Source organism: Globicephala melas, chromosome 1 (assembly GCF_963455315.2).
Source record: "Globicephala melas chromosome 1, mGloMel1.2, whole genome shotgun sequence".
Classification (NCBI taxonomy): Eukaryota; Metazoa; Chordata; class Mammalia; order Artiodactyla; family Delphinidae; genus Globicephala; species Globicephala melas.
In genome coordinates, this window is record NC_083314.1 from 173,354,067 (window position 1) to 173,370,971 (window position 16,905).

Here is a 16,905-nt window from a genome sequence, read left to right on the forward strand (position 1 = left end):
AGATGTGACTTCTGTGTTGTTCAAGGTTTTATTTTCTAAGCCTAGGCATTTCTTCTTCTTTTTTTTTTTTTTGCGGTACGCGGGGCTCTCACTGTTGTGGCCTCTCCCATTGCGGAGCACAGGCTCCGGACGCGCAGGCTCAGCGGCCATGGCTCACGGGCCTAGCCGCTCCGCGGCATGTGGGATTTTCCTGGACCGGGGCACGAACCTGTGTCCCCTGCATCGGCAGGCAGACTCTCAACCACTGCGCCACCAGGGAAGCCCTAAGCCTAGGCATTTCTGGATTTTATTTATTTTTTTCAATCCCTACCATATACCACTAGGCTCTATCCAGCCATTGAGGATAGAGCACTAATCAAAGCAATCTCCTTGCCTTTATAGAGTTTATTTTCTAACTGGAGCAACAGTGAACAAACATACTAGTAAGTTCATAATAGATTATCATATATGAGTGTTGTGAAGAAAAATAAGCCAGAACAAGGAGTTAGGGAGTGTCAGGGGCTAGTATTTTAGTTAGCACGGTCAGGAAAGGGCTCTGAGAACAAGGTGTAGAAGTGAAGTGACAGATGAGCCATGCAACTATTTGGAGTAGAATTGTTCAGGTTTTGAGGTGGAAGTATGACTGGCATTTTTAAGGCTCAGCAAGGTCAGTAGGTCTAGAATAGAGAAATCGAGGGAGAGTGGTAGAAAATTCTCTCAGAGAGGTAGCCAGGGCCAGATCACCTAGGGCCAAGTGTAATCTGTAGGTGTTAGAGGGTTTGTGATGGGGGGAGTGACGTGATATGAATTATTAGTGACCGGAGAACCCAGCTGTCCTATGGAGAATACACTGTGGGATCGTAAGACGAGGAGAGAGAACAGTTAGGAGGCTCAAGCCTTACTCCGCACAAGCGATGAGGGGACTCGGAGTGGGTGGTAGTAAAGGCAGGGAGAAAAGGTCATATTGGGATGTTTTGAAGGTACAGCTGACAGGATTTGCTGGTGGCTTGGAGGTTGAGTGTGAAAAATACGACCTCAGAATTTTGTGGCATGAGTACCTGGGTTGTGTAATTTACTGAGATAGGGCACACCAGTTTATGAGTAGATTGGATGGCAGGAAGTCGAAGAACTGAACTTAATCTGGGCCATGCTGCTTTTGAGAGGACTGGCAGATCTTTCTGTGAGATGTTGAGTAAGCACTTGTGTATGTGAGTCTGGAGTTCAAGGAGGAAGTCGCATTCTGGACCTCATTCAGCAAATTATTCACTACTTTCTCTATTCCAGGCTCCGTGTTAGTTCTGGAATGCTGTGATGAATAAAAAAAAAATAGACACATTCCGAAGAGACAAGAAGTTATTCATGCAAATACATGTCACATTATATCTAGAGAGTATTATAATAGGGGCTTTTGACCTGGTTAGAGAAATCAAGGCAGGCTTCCCTGAGGAAGTGTTACTGAGCTGAAATCTGAAATGGACATTAGGATGGTAGGAAGTAGACACTAAGCAAAATAGGGAGGTAATTATGTTCCAGGGAGAACAGTAGTTTGTGATATATGAGCATCTGCATGCTTGGTATTGTAAAGGGAAATGGGAGAATGCCAAAAGGTATATCCTTAGAAGTAGCAGAAACATTTGAAAAATGGCTGTAGTGTCTTGAGACTTAAAAGAATGCAAATACATTGTGTAGGTTGCAAACCATAAGAAAGGAAAAAAATTGCCCGAAATTCTGCCACCCAAATTGGTAAACGTTCTTCCAGACATTTTTCTGTGCTCACATGTTAAACGTACATGTTTATGAAAATAGGATCACTGTTGCAAAATATTGTAGACGTGTTTGCAGTCTATGATACGATTATAGATACGCTTATAGATTCTATGTTTATAATGACTGATGGGATTCTACCGTATAAATACACCATAGTTAACTAATTAACTTATTGAACACTTATTTAGTGTGCTCCAAATTTCTTGTTTTGATAAACTGTGCTTTGATAAACCTTCTAAAACATAAATCTTTGTGAACTTGTTCAGTTATCCCCTTGGGGTAGATTTCTAGAAGTGTAATTCTTAGGACAAAGGATATACTTACTTAAAAATTTGAAATGTTTTGCTAAACTGCTCTGATATACATTCCTAGCTGTTGTGCGTGCAAATGCCTCTTCCCCAGGTCCTGTTTGACAGTGGGAGTCATTAATCTTCATGTTTGCTAATCTGAGGAGAAAGATATTACTGTATAGCTCTTATTTGTATTTCGTTGGTTACTAGTGTGATTGTGATCATTTTCACACTGTCTATATCCTTTGCCCCAGTTTTCTCTTTGGTATTTGTCCTTTCTTATTGATTTACATGAGCTCATTGTATATTAGATATGCTAACCCTTTGTCGTGTGGTCGTTTGGAGAGAAAGAGAAAGTTTTACTCAGATTTAATGTAAACCTTTGTTTTTATTCTCTTTGGTTTGTGTCCAGATATTTTGTAAAAGTTGCTGATTTTTAACCTTTTCTTCTCAAAAGAATGACTTTTTAAAGGTTCAACCAACATTTAAATATTAGTGTCTTCACATGACCCAATAGCTTTGAATTGATAGTTTAAATTCCAAAATTTCATGGATTTGGAAGAATTTCTTCTAGTTCTGAAGTTCTTCAACTGAAGCCTGTGGATCCTTAGGCAGTGTGTAGATGGGCTTCAGGGAGGTTGTGAGCTTCTGAAATTATATGCAAATTTTATGTGTTTTTGCAATTTTTTTTCCCCCTGGAGAAAGGTCCATAGATTCTGAAGTGGGTGTAGGACCTCAAAATGGCAAGATCTGTGGTTTCTGAAATTGTAATTTGTTGTGAGTTGTTAACGTTTGTGTTTCCTTTTTGCTTTGTGTAGGCATCAGGGATTTGGGGTGCTCTCAGTAATATTGGCAAACCACGCCGTCAAGCTGTTGACGTCTCTCTTTCAAGACCTGCAAGTGGAGGCTCTGCACAAGGTGAGGGCTTGTCTTCAGAACCAGCATATTGACTGTTGGCTCCCCTTCTGGCTAAGCTCGCTTGAGCCATCAGATCAGGTGGTCATTTCCTGCCAAGTCCTGACCTTAATTCTCTTTTTATGTCGTTACCTTCAGGGTTGGGAGGCAGATGGTCCCCCTGCTGTCCTGAGCATTATGGCCCAGAGTACCTCCATACAGAGGATTCAACGGCTGATAGACTCTGTCCCACTGACAAACCTGCTGTTGACATTACTCTCAACTTCCTACAGAAAGGTGGGTGGGGTCATGCCATTGATAATTTGGAAGATCTTCTCATATAACCTCCTCAAAATGAATGAGACTGACTGTATGCCATGATCTTTATAAAGTCATAATTTGTGGTAATGGTTTTGAAGATGAGAAAAACTCTTAAATGGTTTCAGACATTTGAATTAGTTATTGGTTATCAGCACTGTGGTCCATATGGCTACTTGGTGATTTGTGACAGTGGGCATGCTGAAGCAGAAACATGGAGGACACTATGGAAACGTTCCTTTTTCAGTTCTGGTCCAGATCTCTGGTTTTGGAGTGCTTCTATAGGATAAGGCTATGAGAGTCCTGGAGGTAGCTATTAGGAGAAATACTTCTTGGATTTAGAGAAAAGAAGACACGGAGAAGACTTTTCATGTGGCAAATGGGACGAGGTAGGATGGCTTCATTTTTGTGATCATCAATTACAGAAACCTCGCTATTTTCCTAGGCATGTGTCCTGCAGCGTCAGAGGAAGGGCTCTATGAGCAGCGATGCCAGCGCCTCTACTGACTCAAACACCTACTACGAGGATGATTTCAGCAGCACGGAGGAGGACAGCAGCCAAGGTAGACGCCCCTCTTTGCTGTCTCCCAGGGGATAAGCTATAGGGTGCAGCAGGAAGTGTCCCTAGGAGCTTCCTGTAGCTTCCTAGTCACTGTTTGCTTTCACCTGCCCGGCATGGATCTTGACTGCATGTGCACTTAAAGGCGACATGTTATTCAAGAGTAAGCGGAGCTGTTGAAGATGAGTGATTAAAACTGCCGTCAGCAAAGCCCAGATTGCTTTTCGTTGCTTTCCTTCTGCAATCAGAATACATCTCAGTTGTTCATATTTCTTTTTGTGCTGACTCATTTTGGGAACTCTGCTCTGAGCTTTCCCAGTGAAACTCAAAAGGAAGGCTGTATGTGAGGTGTTGGGTTTGGCTGACGTCATAGATGTGTGGCTTGGGGAAACAGAGAGAAAGAAATGCCAGACTGCTGTGGTGAACAACAGGGCAACACCAACATTCCCTCCTGCCTTGGTTTGGAGAGGGACTGAATAAGATAAATATCTCAGATTCTTTCTAACCAGGTTTGTGGGAGCAGTGTACAGAATTGCCAAAGGTACGATTCTTATCTGGGAGCTTACAGTTGGTAGACAAGTAAAACTCTGCTACTGAGAATGTTTGGCTTGCCGGTGAAATAAAATGAGGTGGTTTCTCTTCCTCCATTGGGTTCCTTTAAAAAAAATACTGGTTTTATTGAGGTATAATTTACATACAATAAAATACTCCCATTTCGCACATACATTTAGATGAGTTTTGACAAGTTTATGCAGCAGTGTAACTACCACCATGATCTACAAACCTTGTGTTCCTTTTGACTCAGGCACTCTTACAAAGCAGATGTACTAAAAATTTTTTAAAAACGTGTTGTTTTTGTTACATTTCTCTTTCCCTGTTAGATGATGACAGTGAGCCTATTCTGGGGCAGTGGTTTGAAGAGACCATCTCCCCCAGTAAAGAGAAAGTGGCACCTCCGCCTCCTCCCCCACCCCCTCCGCTGGAGAGCTCACCTCGAGTTAAAAGCCCCAGTAAGCAGGCCTCTGGTGAGAAGGGCAACATTTTGGCTAGTCGCAAAGATCCTGAGTTGGTAAGAGTGGATTTCTGAGGTTAAGGGGGAGGGAGAAATGGGGAGAAGGGGTGTGAAAAGCAGATCATTTGAACAAAAACATTTTGTAGGTTGGATAACTAATGTTTAAAGATATTTTTACTTAGGACATAAATGTATTGATTATATTTGATTAAATAACTCTTATGCTCTTGGTGTTGTTTCTCTTATTGAGGGTTAGTAACATAGCCTTTGGAGTTAGATAGAATCTACCCCTTACTGGCTTTATGACTTTGGGCAAGAAACTGAATTTCTCCAAGCCTCAGTTTTGTCTCCTGTTGTATGGGAGTGATTGTACCTCTTCTAAGAGTGTTGTGAAGAATTAAAGAGCCCTTAGCCTAGGTCTGGTACATCGTGACTGCTAACTATTTGTTCAACTGGTATTTATTAATGATGTACTGTGTGTCAGCAGCCCCTCTTCTGAAGCTCTGTCAGTAAACAAGGCATATGCAGTCTTTGCTTTCATACAACTTAGTCTAGTCAAGGACGTGGATGGAAATTTCATTTTAATAGAGAAATAAAGAACTGGGAATTCCAAGCATGTATAATGACAATATAGGCTTCAGAATTGAATATATCAATAATATCTTAGAGCTGGACAAATACAGGACCTTAGAAGAATGAAATAAAAGAGTTAATCTCTTTGGAAATCCTGTCATGCAATATTACCTGAAATCTATTGTATTAAATTGGCATACCCTTTTCTGTAACTAGTAGAATCACATGGGAGAGACTATTATAACTTGGTCCCACTGTAGGTGATTTAAAATCTGATTTTTTAATTCATTGTGTTTATTGCATGAAACCTATGGGCATATTTTATTTTCTGTTTGTATTCAGGATTTGTAGGAGCTCTGGGCTTATGAACCTGCAATGAGCTTTTCTGTGTTCTTTTTAGTTCTTAGGTCTGGCTTCCAACATTTTGAACTTCATCACCTCTTCCATGCTGAACTCTCGGAATAATTTTATCCGAAACTATCTGAGTGTATCTCTTTCAGAAAACCATATGGCCACCCTGGCCAGTATCATTAAGGAGGTGGACAAAGATGGACTCAAGGGTCAGTAGACAGGATATGTGCCTGGTGGATTTTTTCCTAGTGGTGTTTGACTGTTGGCAGCATGGTGCGATGCAGTAGTTAGATGCTTGAATAATTGGTTTTTCCATTTGTCTTCAAGGCGCATCAGATGAAGAGTTTGCTGCCGCTCTCTATCACTTCAACCACTCTCTGGTAACTTCTGACCTTCAGTCACCTAACCTGCAGGTTTGTGTGCGCTACAACTGTTTAGGCCAAGAGCTCTCTACATCTGTACTCAGTAGGCTGCACTTGTTTCTATTGCTAAGGAAAAGTTTATCATGGGATCCCCTCCCTGCAAAGAGTGTTGAGAGACTATCCTAGTATATCCCTCTGCCTTAATTAGGATCATTTTGAGAAAAAAAAAAATGTGTCCTTTATCCCTGAGTCACTTAGTAAGCTTAAAGAAAAGGAAAAACAACAAAAACAACTCCTGATGACTATGCTAGTACAAAAGTAAATAGACAACAGAGCATTTTATTAAAAAAAAAAAAGAATGGCCAACAAACATAGGAAATGTTCAGCATCGTTAGTAATCTAAGAAAGGTAAATTAAAACACGTGTCTTAAAGGATCAACCAAATTACAGGAGATGGATGCTCTCATATACGCTCTTACTTGCAAACCCACCACCAAAATAAAGTCTAGGATCTTGATTGTGGTTGTCTAAACATTGTGGCTTTCTTTCCTCACTGAAGTAGTGGATATCTGGAATCCTAAATCTTAAATTCCTCATTTCATTAGTTTCATATATGTATTTGTTTTTGCATTTAAGGAATACTTTAAAATTGACTGTTTTTAGCAATGACATCATGTTCTGTGTAATTTTTTTCACTTAATATTGTTTAGTACTTTATTGCCAGAATTCATCTTTACTGTTGCATATTTCGTAGTTTTTGTTTTGACTGCTATATGATATTCCATCGTGTTTGTGACTATACCAATTTATTCATCTCCCTTCCGCTCCTGCTGATGGACATTTGGGTTGTGTCAGTCAGGTTTTATTGCTATGATCTTTCTTGTACGTGTCCCCTGTACGTACCCTGTTACAAGTGAGTCTCTTGGGAATATAAGTTGGAGTAGAATTGACAGGTTGTGGAGTATGTGACCTTAAGCAGATAATGCCAAACTGCTCTCTGTAGAAGCTGCACCATGTCTTACTCTCACCAGTAGTGCGTCAGGGATACGTGGATTCATATTCTCTCCCAACATTTGGCGATGTCATAGTCTGATGATAACGTGGTCAAAGTTCGTGGTTCTCAATCTTTAGTGTATATAAGGATTCCTGGGGAATTTTTTAAAACTGCAGATTGCTAGATACTGTGACCACTCACCCTCCCGCCCCCCCCATCAACCCCAGTAGAATTTAATTTGGTAAATCTCCAATAATTTGCCCTAAGATTGTTTTGAAAATTTTTTTGTTACTCTTAAGATTATTTCAGTGGATTCTCAGAATCAAAACACAATTCAGGGGCTTGCACTTGCCGCCAAAGGGACAAAATCCAGGAACCTGTTTCAAGAGGTTAAAATTGATTCTCACAATCCCAAGCTATTTGAGAAATTCTTAAACATTTCTTTTGTTGTTTAAAAAGATAATTATAGGGCTTCCCTGGTGGCGCAGTGGTTGAGAGTCCGCCTGCCAATGCAGGGGACACGGGTTCGTGCCCCTGTCCGGGAAGATCCCACATGCCGCGGAGCGGCTGGGCCCGTGAGCCATGGCCGCTGAGCCTGCGCATCCGGAGCCTGTGCTCCGCAACGGGAGAGGCCACAACAGTGAGAGGCCCGCGTACTGCTAAAGAAAAAAAAAAAAAGATAATTATAAAATCTATTTATACTTACCTACTGTTACATGAAAAAATTTTTTTTGGCAGGAAAGGGAATATATAGAGTAGAAAAGTTGTTGACCTGTCTAAGGTGAAGAGAAGGAAATGTTTCAGTTAGTATATTGCCTGCAGCACCTTCTCAGACTATAGGGTCAGGGCGTCCTGCCAAAATTATCAGCTGCTTGCCCAGATTTGAGCAAGGAGGGAGGTTTCAAAGTTCATAGATTTGGCCTTTTCTTGTCTAAACTTGTCCAAATAATGGGGAAGAAATATTTTTCTCTAGAGAACAGGATTCTTAAGACTCCTGTAATGATATTACCCTCTTTAGCATTTAAAAATAATTACAGACCTTGTGTGGACATGCAACCTGGCTGCCTATAGCTACTGACTCTGCAGAGGAAATCCTCAGATATCCTTTTTCAGTCCATTTCCAAACATGGAACTTTAAATTGTTCCCCCACATTTCATAGCTATGAAGGATAGTCAGTGCAATCTATCTGCTGTTGAGTTCCCCTACCTTGGATATTGTTTCTTTGGAGTAATGTGCAAAGCTGCCTTAGCCAAGGTGCCTGACTTAGGTTGCAAGACACAGACAGTGCAATAAAATATATTTGACAGTAAAATGTATTTTGTTACTATTATTACTTAATATTATATTTAACATTGTATATAACATTATAATAACTTAATAATACTATTACTGTGGTGATCCAGGTTCATAAATAAGTATTCATTGACACTTAACTATATGCCGGGTACTGTTATAGGGACTGAAGAAATAAAGATGACTTGAGTTAGCATGGGATCATGAGAAAGGGGAGATAGGGTGTGGATAAAGGACCTATTGTAGAGATCATGGGAAATTATTTGAATGAGGTGAAGGACAAGGAAAGGAAGGAATTCAAGATATTGCCTAAATTTAAAACCCTTGAAACCCAAATGAGACTAGAAGGATGCTGTTGTCTTTAATAGAAATAGGGAGGTCAAGAAGGAGAGTTGGTTTGGGGGTAGATGGAGTGATACTGAATACTCAGTGGTTCATTCTTCTAGGTTTAAGTCAACTCAGAGATTGTATTTACTCATGGGTCACATTTATTTATTTTTTCAGGTTTCTTTAAAAAAATTTTTTTTTAAATTGAAGTATAGTTGATTTACAGTGTTGTGTTAATTACTGCTGTACAGCAGAGTGATTCAGTTATACACATATATACATTCTTTTTTTTATATTCTTTTCCATTATGGTTTATCGTAAGATTGAATATAGTTCTCTGTACTATAGAGTAGGACCTTGTTGTTTACCCATTCTATATATAAAAGGTTACATCTGCTAACCCCAGCCTCCCACTTCATCCCTCCCCCAACCTCCTCCCCCTTGGCAGCCACCACTCTGTTCTCTATGTCCGTGATTCTGTTTCTGTTTCATAGATAGGTTCATTTGTGTCATATTTTAGATTCCACATATAAGTGATATCATATGGTATGTGGTGTTCTCTTTTTGACTTACTTCACATAGTATGATAATCTCTAGTTGCATCCATGTTGCTGCAAATGGCATTATTTCATTCATTTTTATGGCTGAGTAGTATTCCATTGTATATGTGTAGCACAGCTTCTTTATCCATTCATCTGTCGGTGGACATTTAAGTTGTTTCCATCTCTTGGCTACTGTGAATAGTGCTGCTGTGAACGTAGGGGTGCATGTATCTTTTTGAATTATAGTTTTGTCTGGATATATGCCCAGGAGTAGGATCATATGGTAATTCTATTTTTAGTTTTCCGGGGAACCTCCATACTGTTTTCTACAGTGGCTGCACCAACTTAAATTCTCAAGGGTCACTTGTTTAGTTCACATTTTCTCAGAATGATCCTTTGGGTTCTTCAGGTACATGAGGCACAATTTGCCATTTTCTCTCTGTTTATAAAAACAAACAGGTCAGTGTCAGCTCTTCAACATGACTTTTAGTCCCATTTAGTAGGCTAGCCATAGAGTCATCGTGCGGTCAAGAAAACTGTATACCTGAGTGTGAGGCGCTCCTTTAAAGAAGGAGTAAGCTGAAGGCAATTAGCAGAGGCATCATCTATGTGATTATATTGTTTCCTTTGTCAGTATGTTGAATTTTATAGCCCTTTCAATCAAATGAGAAAAACAGTTTATATATTATCAGTGTTTTTAGTTTAAATAGTCACCATTACTACTATTGAAGAAAATATCATTAAATACGATGACATTTTGAGGTGCCAGTGGGATGAAGATGTCTAGAAAATAGTTGGAAATGTGAGTCTGAAATTTAGGAGTTAAGAAATTAACATTGATAATGCAGCTTTGGGGATTATCCATTAAGAGGCCATTGTTGAAGTGATGAGATACAATGAGATGGATTGGGGATAGCAAGAGCGACGAAGGCTGAGGCTGAAACCTCAGGAATGCCAGCATTGAGGAGGGGAGGAAAGGTAGCCAGAGGGTGGCAAGGAATGGGTCAGGCCAGGGTTTTGCTGTGCTGTGGCTCAGTTTCACTACTTCAGAAGTCAGTTCTTCCTTAGCGCTAATAAGAGTTTGAGTGGTAGGGAAAAATAGGTTCCAGAGGAATGTTAGCTCGTTTCTTAAGGTTCTGAGGCCTAAATAAACTGACCTAAAGACACAAATAACTGACATGAAACAAAAACTCACTTAAAAAAGTGTGTAAATAACTTTATAAGGAATATACATTAATCATAATCCTTCCACGAAATTCATGATTTTAATTTTTCCATGTTTCCTTCTAGTCCCTGTCTGTATAGTGGCATAGTTTTACAGTTATTATCAGAACATTGATATGTCCCTTGGTTTCTGCTTTTTCAAATTTTACTATTATATATGTAATGTAATATATATAGAGTATGTTATTTTGTTTACCTTGGTCTTTACAGTTGCCACCATTATGGCTGCATGTCCCTTGATTTGATTTTTTTATTATTATAGTAATGCTCCAGTTAACACTTCTGATATAGCTCAGGCATGTTTATTTTTTTTTTTTGAATTGTTTTCTTGAGTCAGGAATTGAGAAGTTAGTCATTATGGCTGTGTTGAGCATAGTGATGAAGAATGTAGGTTTTAGAGATAAACCTTGCTTGGTCACTTGGTAATCTTGTGGCTTTGGTCATGTTCTTAAGCCACTCTGAGCTCTGTTTTCCGTATCAGTGAAGTGGAGCACACCCCTGACGTTGTAGCTCTGAGCATTTAGTGTGACGGTCTCTGTACAACAGTTAGCCTATGGTAACCCCCCATTACCTGGGAACTACTCACGCTATCTGTGACTTTTTGAATGCCTTCGAGGAATAGGGTCTTCTAGGATTTTTTTTTAAAAAATACATTTATTTATTTTTTAATTTTTGTCTGCATTGGCTCTTCCTTGCTGCGTGCGGGCTTTCTCTGATTGCGGTGAGCGGGGGCTACTCTTTGTTGCGGTGAGCGGGCTTCTCATTGCGGTGCCTTCTCTTGTTGCGGAGCACAGGCTCTAGTCACGTGGGCTTCAGTAGTTGGGGCTCGTGGGCTCTAGAGCGCAGGCTCAGTAGTTGTGGCGCATGGGCTTAGTTGCTCCGCGGTATGTGAGAGCTTCCTGGACCAGGGCTCAAACCCATGTCCCCTGCCTTGGCAGGCAGATTCTTAACCACTGCACCACCAGGGAAGTCCCTCGCTGGGATGTTTTATAAGAATATAATTTAATTTGGCAGACTTCAAAATTTATCCTGTATCCTGAGGTAACCGTGATTTGTGTTTTCTGAAGCCAAGTGAGAAAGCAGGCTTTTGTCTGGTTTTCCATTGGCATCCTGCTCAGCTTGTGTGTGTATTTGAGGAGATAAGTTGCAGCTTAGGTAACTAAGCTGAAAGTAAAGCTCATTTGAAAGACATGCCACAACTGGAGGCAAAGACAACCCTGATTAATTCTAGATGCCTTGATATCTTAGAGGCAAAATTTCTCTGCTAATACTATTAATAGAAGTTGTTGGACTTATAAGTTGTTGGAAATCCCCCTTTGGATTGTTGTTTGTGGCATGTAACTGATTATAAAAGAAAACTGTTAGCTATTGCAGTTGTTGAAGTTGTCTTTAAAGGCACAGTATCCATTGGAAACTTATCATGATTCTGCTGTCTCCATGCACGTCTCCTTTTTGGGAACCCCATTTCTGACACTAATTAACTATAGTTGTTAATGGGGTTAGATTAGTAATTTTTCCTTTATATTTTCCTCATGTGTGAATGACCTTTTGCAAACTGCTTCTGAATTTGAATTTCTGTGTCTTCCTTTCTTTAAAGTATTCCTTTCAGTGTTAAAAAGTAACATTAGAGAGCATTAGTAACCTGTTGACTTCATCCCCTGCCTTTTTCCCTAATGGTCTCTTGTATGTCTTTCATGTTAGAATACACTGTTGCAGCAGCTGGGAGTGGCTCCTTTTTCTGAGGGCCCTTGGCCCTTGTACATTCATCCTCAAAGCCTGTCTGTGCTTTCACGCCTCCTGCTCATCTGGCAACATAAAGCCGGTGCTCAAGGTGACCCTGACGTCCCTGAATGCCTTAAAGTTTGGGACAGGTAAGGTAGCTTAAATAGAAGCCCCACGGAGAAGGCTGCTTTTTAAAATTTGTTTGACTTATTTGTAGTTCATCTGTGGCTCTGGGATGGTACTCTGATGATAAATTTAAAGTGGCAAGGGTGGAGGAGTGTGTTTCCGATGGGATTTGAGAGGAGTTGTGCTGTTTAAGAAACAGAAGTATATAAACTACAGTCTGGAAATAGAATCTTCCTTTAGCACATGGGGGATTTGGTTGCAATTATGAGATAGAACCTGAATCCTGAACGTAACCAATTTTATCCTGACCTGGTTTTTTTGGAAAGAGAGGGAACAGGGAAGCCAACTCTGTCTTTGGTTATTTTGCTTTCAACGTGAAACCACTTAGAGTGACTTGCAGTCTTTTTTGGACAACTTTTAAAGAATTTTTTTACTTGGGGGAAGCTCACATTAATCATCTAAATCCTCTTTAGATGGACCTATATTTGCCATTTTTGTTTACATGGTTGGGAGTCTTCAAAGCAGTTTGTTTTCCTAAACGGCTTTGTTTTCCTCTTCACCATTCTAGGATCAAATAGCTCTAATGCTGGATTTGAGAAATTGTAAACCCCCTTGAATGCCAGATATGCACTATATTTTTCCTGGTGGAATCTTGCAAAAAGGCCGGAAGGTGGGGGCCAGGGGGAGATGGGGAGCGAAACCCTTATTAAAATACAAATCTCTTTCCTAATAGCCAAAGGCAGTGGAAATAGTTGGCTACATTCATTCCTTCTTTGCATAAAAGCTTTTCTCACAAATTCTCTGAATAGTACAGTTTTTTCATTGCTTTTTAAGTGCATGGAGTTAATTTTGACTGTTATCATGCAGTGATTTTTAACCTGTAGTATAAATTCTCAAAACGAGAATTAAACTATAGAATCAAATCATAGGGAAAAAGTAACTGAATTGCTTCTATCTGCCTGGATTTCTTAATTTAAAAAAAAAAGCTGCTTTTTGGAGAACTTGTAATTCTTTTCAGAATTGTCAGGAAAGGCAGCGTGGGGGTTACCACCACTGTGACCGCGGTTAATGTTGCCGAAGGGTCTTGAAAATGTGTTTGTGGCCAAATCTGGCTTTTTTGTAGCCAAGATTTAGTTTTTATCTTCTCATTACATGTAGCTTCTTGTCTTCCTTAATTCGTTATCTTAATTGAAGAAGTTGGACTCTTCCGGCATTGGACATTGTCACTCTTGGGGGATGTTCTGACTTTACCTTACCAGACATGTTCTCCTTTCCTCTGTGGTAGGTTTTTGTCAACAATGAAGCAGAATGCCTTGCAAGGGGTGGTGCCCGGTGAGACGGAAGATTTGAATGTAGAACACCTGCAGCTGCTTCTCCTCATTTTCCACAACTTCTCTGAGAAAGGCCGGCGGGACATATTGACCCTTTTTGTGCAGATCATCCAGGAGTTGAGTGCCAACATGGATGCCCAGACGCGCTCTGTGCCTCTCATCCTGGCTCGCCTGCTTTTGATCTTTGATTATCTGCTCCATCAGTACTCTAAAGCCCCTGTGTATCTGTTTGAGCAGGTACAGATGAACACGTTCTTCTTTGCTTTACAGCTGTTAGTGAGAGCGTAGTTATTCTCAGGTTACCATGCTCCAAACCAAAATGACCTTACTTTAGGGTTTAGGTGTTCATTGCGGTATGTTTGATTAGCCTTAGGTGACCCCTGGGACTTGTGTCTTTGCACCCACAGTATATGTTTAGCCAGAAACGATAAATGTAGATTATTTGATTTGATGCATTTGTTAAAATTGCTCATAGGCTCTGTTCACAGGTGTCCTTCTTTGAACTACTCCACTTTACCTGTGTCGAGCACAGTGCCATGTGTGTCGGGCCTCAGTTAGTATTTACTAGCGGTTGAATGATGGTCGAGCAGTAAATTTTATGGGTTAGTAAACTCCTTTGTTGCAGGGATCCAAAATGAGGATGGAAGGGCCACTTAAGAATTCAGCATTTCTTCAGATGTTTCATTGAGCACTATTCCCTTTATACTCCAGCAAAAAGATGTTTCCCAAAAGAAGTCACAGTAAAATCTAAAATTTTGTTTTGGTTTATAAGTTTCCCAAACTTTGCTGTACCGATCTAATGTCAAGCCTGGAGTGAGAAGCAGAATGATGACTGTGTATCTTTCTTAATTTGAGCATTTGTGTTTTAAAAGGTGCAACATAACCTGCTTAGTCCGCCTTTTGGGTGGGTGAATGGATCCCAGGACAGCAACAGCCGCCGGGCGACCACTCCTCTCTATCATGGGTTCAAAGAAGTAGAAGAAAACTGGTCTAAGCATTTTTCATCAGGTCAGAAAGAAGATTGTCAATAAAAAACTGACTTGCTGATTTTCATTGGAGGGGTTGAATTTGGAGCTTGGGGCATCCTTGTGGATCTTTGGTCATCGGTTTAGTCTCCTTCCTGTGGGTGGCAGATACCTAGAGATTCAAAACTCTTGCGGAAACAGACTCTCGCATATCCTGCATCTATTTAAAAGCAAAAAACATTGAGACATGAGAATTAGGAATCCTCTGGCCATAGAGTGCAGTATATGTATTCCTGCCACACTGGGTGATTGAATTAATTTTCCCTTAGGGACATGGTTCTAACCCACAGGCTAATTTCTTTGGGTCAGGGTCTTCAGACAGTGGGAGCTGTGACATTCTCTCCAGTGTTTCTCACGTAGCAGTGGTCCATACTTTTCAGAAGGTGCCTCTTGTGTTCATTTTAGCATGTGTTCGCTTTCATCTGAGGATTGTTAGATGTAAAGTGTATTTGGTGGAAACGTTCATCGAGCTCTAGTATGAATTTATTATCATTGGAATCTCTTAGTAGTTAGTCCCTTTGATATTGGGGAAACAGCATTTAAGTTTAAGGCAGTCAGTCTAATGATACAAGTTTGATACAATCATCAAGTTTGTTGATTAACTTGATGATTATAGAGCAGAAGTTCACTCCCAGAGCAGAAGTTTTCAACTGGGGATGATTGTGCTCCCCATCCCCAAAGGGGCCCTGGGGCCATGTCTGGAGACATTTGGTTGTCACGACTGGGAGGGTGCTACTGGCAATCAATGGATAGAAGGCAGGATGGTGCTAAACATAGGACAGTTTCCCACAGCAGAGAATGATCTGGCCCAGAACGCCAATGTGTAGTGCCAAGGCTGGGAAACCCTGGTCCAAAGTGTTTTCTTAGTTTTATGTTTCATATTGTTAGACTTGAGAATGAAACCATTCTTTCAGTAAGCACATTGCTTTTCAGATGCTGTCCCGCAACCCAGATTCTACTGTGTCCTGTCGCCAGAAGCCTCAGAGGATGATTTGAACCGACTTGATTCTGTGGTACCAGGAATTTAAAAATCCCATTTTACATGTTGGTTAGGTGTTCTCCACCAAAATGAGTCTATCAGGGGAAAGGGAATGACTTAACTTTTTGTAATGTGGGAATTTGGTCTGTATTAGGATTTGAGTTTATTCTAAAAGGAAAGTGTGGTTTTGAGATTTATTCACTGGGCTCCAGTTTGGCGGTAGGGGATGTCCTTCCTGGCGGTTGACACCTCTGATACATTATTCCTGAAGACTATCTCTGTTAGCATTTTCACATGCAGCTATTTTAATGGACAAAATAGTTGCCTCATTCTAAAGCCTGCACTTGTGTGCTCACAATAATCCATAAACTGAGTTGGTCCCTAAGTGGGAATCATGCTGCAATGAGAAATTAATAACTATATTTGGAGTGAGCTATTTTGTCAATCCTGAGTTTAAGTGGTAGTGTATGGGTAGTAGGAAAAAAAAATTTCAAAAATAAGAAAAAACGATTGTCTTTTTTTCTTGATATTAGGCATGTGATGTTCTTTACTCCAAGCTTGTCAAGTATGATGAGCTCTACATTGCACTGACATCCCTGCTGGCGGCTGGATCCCAGCTTGATACAGTCAGGAGAAAGGAAAACAAGAATGTAACAGCCCTGGTAAGACCGTGGAAACCTGGGCTAATTAAGAAGAGTTTGGGATATGTTTGATGATTGGGTAGCAGTCTACCAGAAATTTCCTTCTGGCATGTAGCAGTTTATTGGATATATGTTTGCAAAACTGACTAGATACTTCATTATTTCTGTCTAGTTTGGGTGGTTATGTTCACCTTAGAGATAATTTTTTATCATTTTTGCATTTTTTTGCTAACACTTAGAAGAATGTGACTTTGAGAGTAAGCGTCTCCTAAGTTCTGTATCTCCTGTGAATGCTGGTTGTTGTATGATATTGAAAGCCTCACACTTGAGCTTTTCCTGTGGTCCTGTGAATGTGTCTCGTGCCTGTAGAGCTCATAACAGCAGTTAAGGCCACAGAAAGGGCCAGCTGATTGCGGGCGTGCTGAGGAGAATGTCTTGCTCTCTTTCAGTTACTTGGTGAATTACTGGGGAGCCAAAGTTGTCTCAGAACTGCTCTCTTGGCCTATGAAATGTGCAGAATATGGAACAAGTTTTATATAGATATAAAATGTGCGTTTTACCGTTTTCTGCTTTGGGTGTATTCTCTAGAAAGACC

The 16,905-nt window shown here is 40.4% G+C and overlaps 1 protein-coding gene across 7 annotated transcripts in view; it reads left to right on the plus strand.

Annotated features, from left to right (window-relative positions):
• UBR4 (ubiquitin protein ligase E3 component n-recognin 4) overlaps window positions 1-16,905 on the plus strand; it is a 128,642-nt gene that overhangs the window by 15,348 nt on the left and 96,389 nt on the right. For all 7 annotated transcript variants that reach the window (XM_060310362.1, XM_060310369.1, XM_060310384.1 and 4 more), the window contains exons 12-22: window positions 2,855-2,954; window positions 3,090-3,227; window positions 3,694-3,811; window positions 4,689-4,876; window positions 5,793-5,952; window positions 6,071-6,156; window positions 12,188-12,357; window positions 13,620-13,902; window positions 14,538-14,673; window positions 15,624-15,703; window positions 16,203-16,331. In XM_060310362.1, coding sequence (XP_060166345.1) covers window positions 2,855-2,954; window positions 3,090-3,227; window positions 3,694-3,811; window positions 4,689-4,876; window positions 5,793-5,952; window positions 6,071-6,156; window positions 12,188-12,357; window positions 13,620-13,902; window positions 14,538-14,673; window positions 15,624-15,703; window positions 16,203-16,331 — 1,588 coding nt within the window. The remainder of the gene's footprint in view (window positions 1-2,854; window positions 2,955-3,089; window positions 3,228-3,693; window positions 3,812-4,688; window positions 4,877-5,792; window positions 5,953-6,070; window positions 6,157-12,187; window positions 12,358-13,619; window positions 13,903-14,537; window positions 14,674-15,623; window positions 15,704-16,202; window positions 16,332-16,905) is intronic.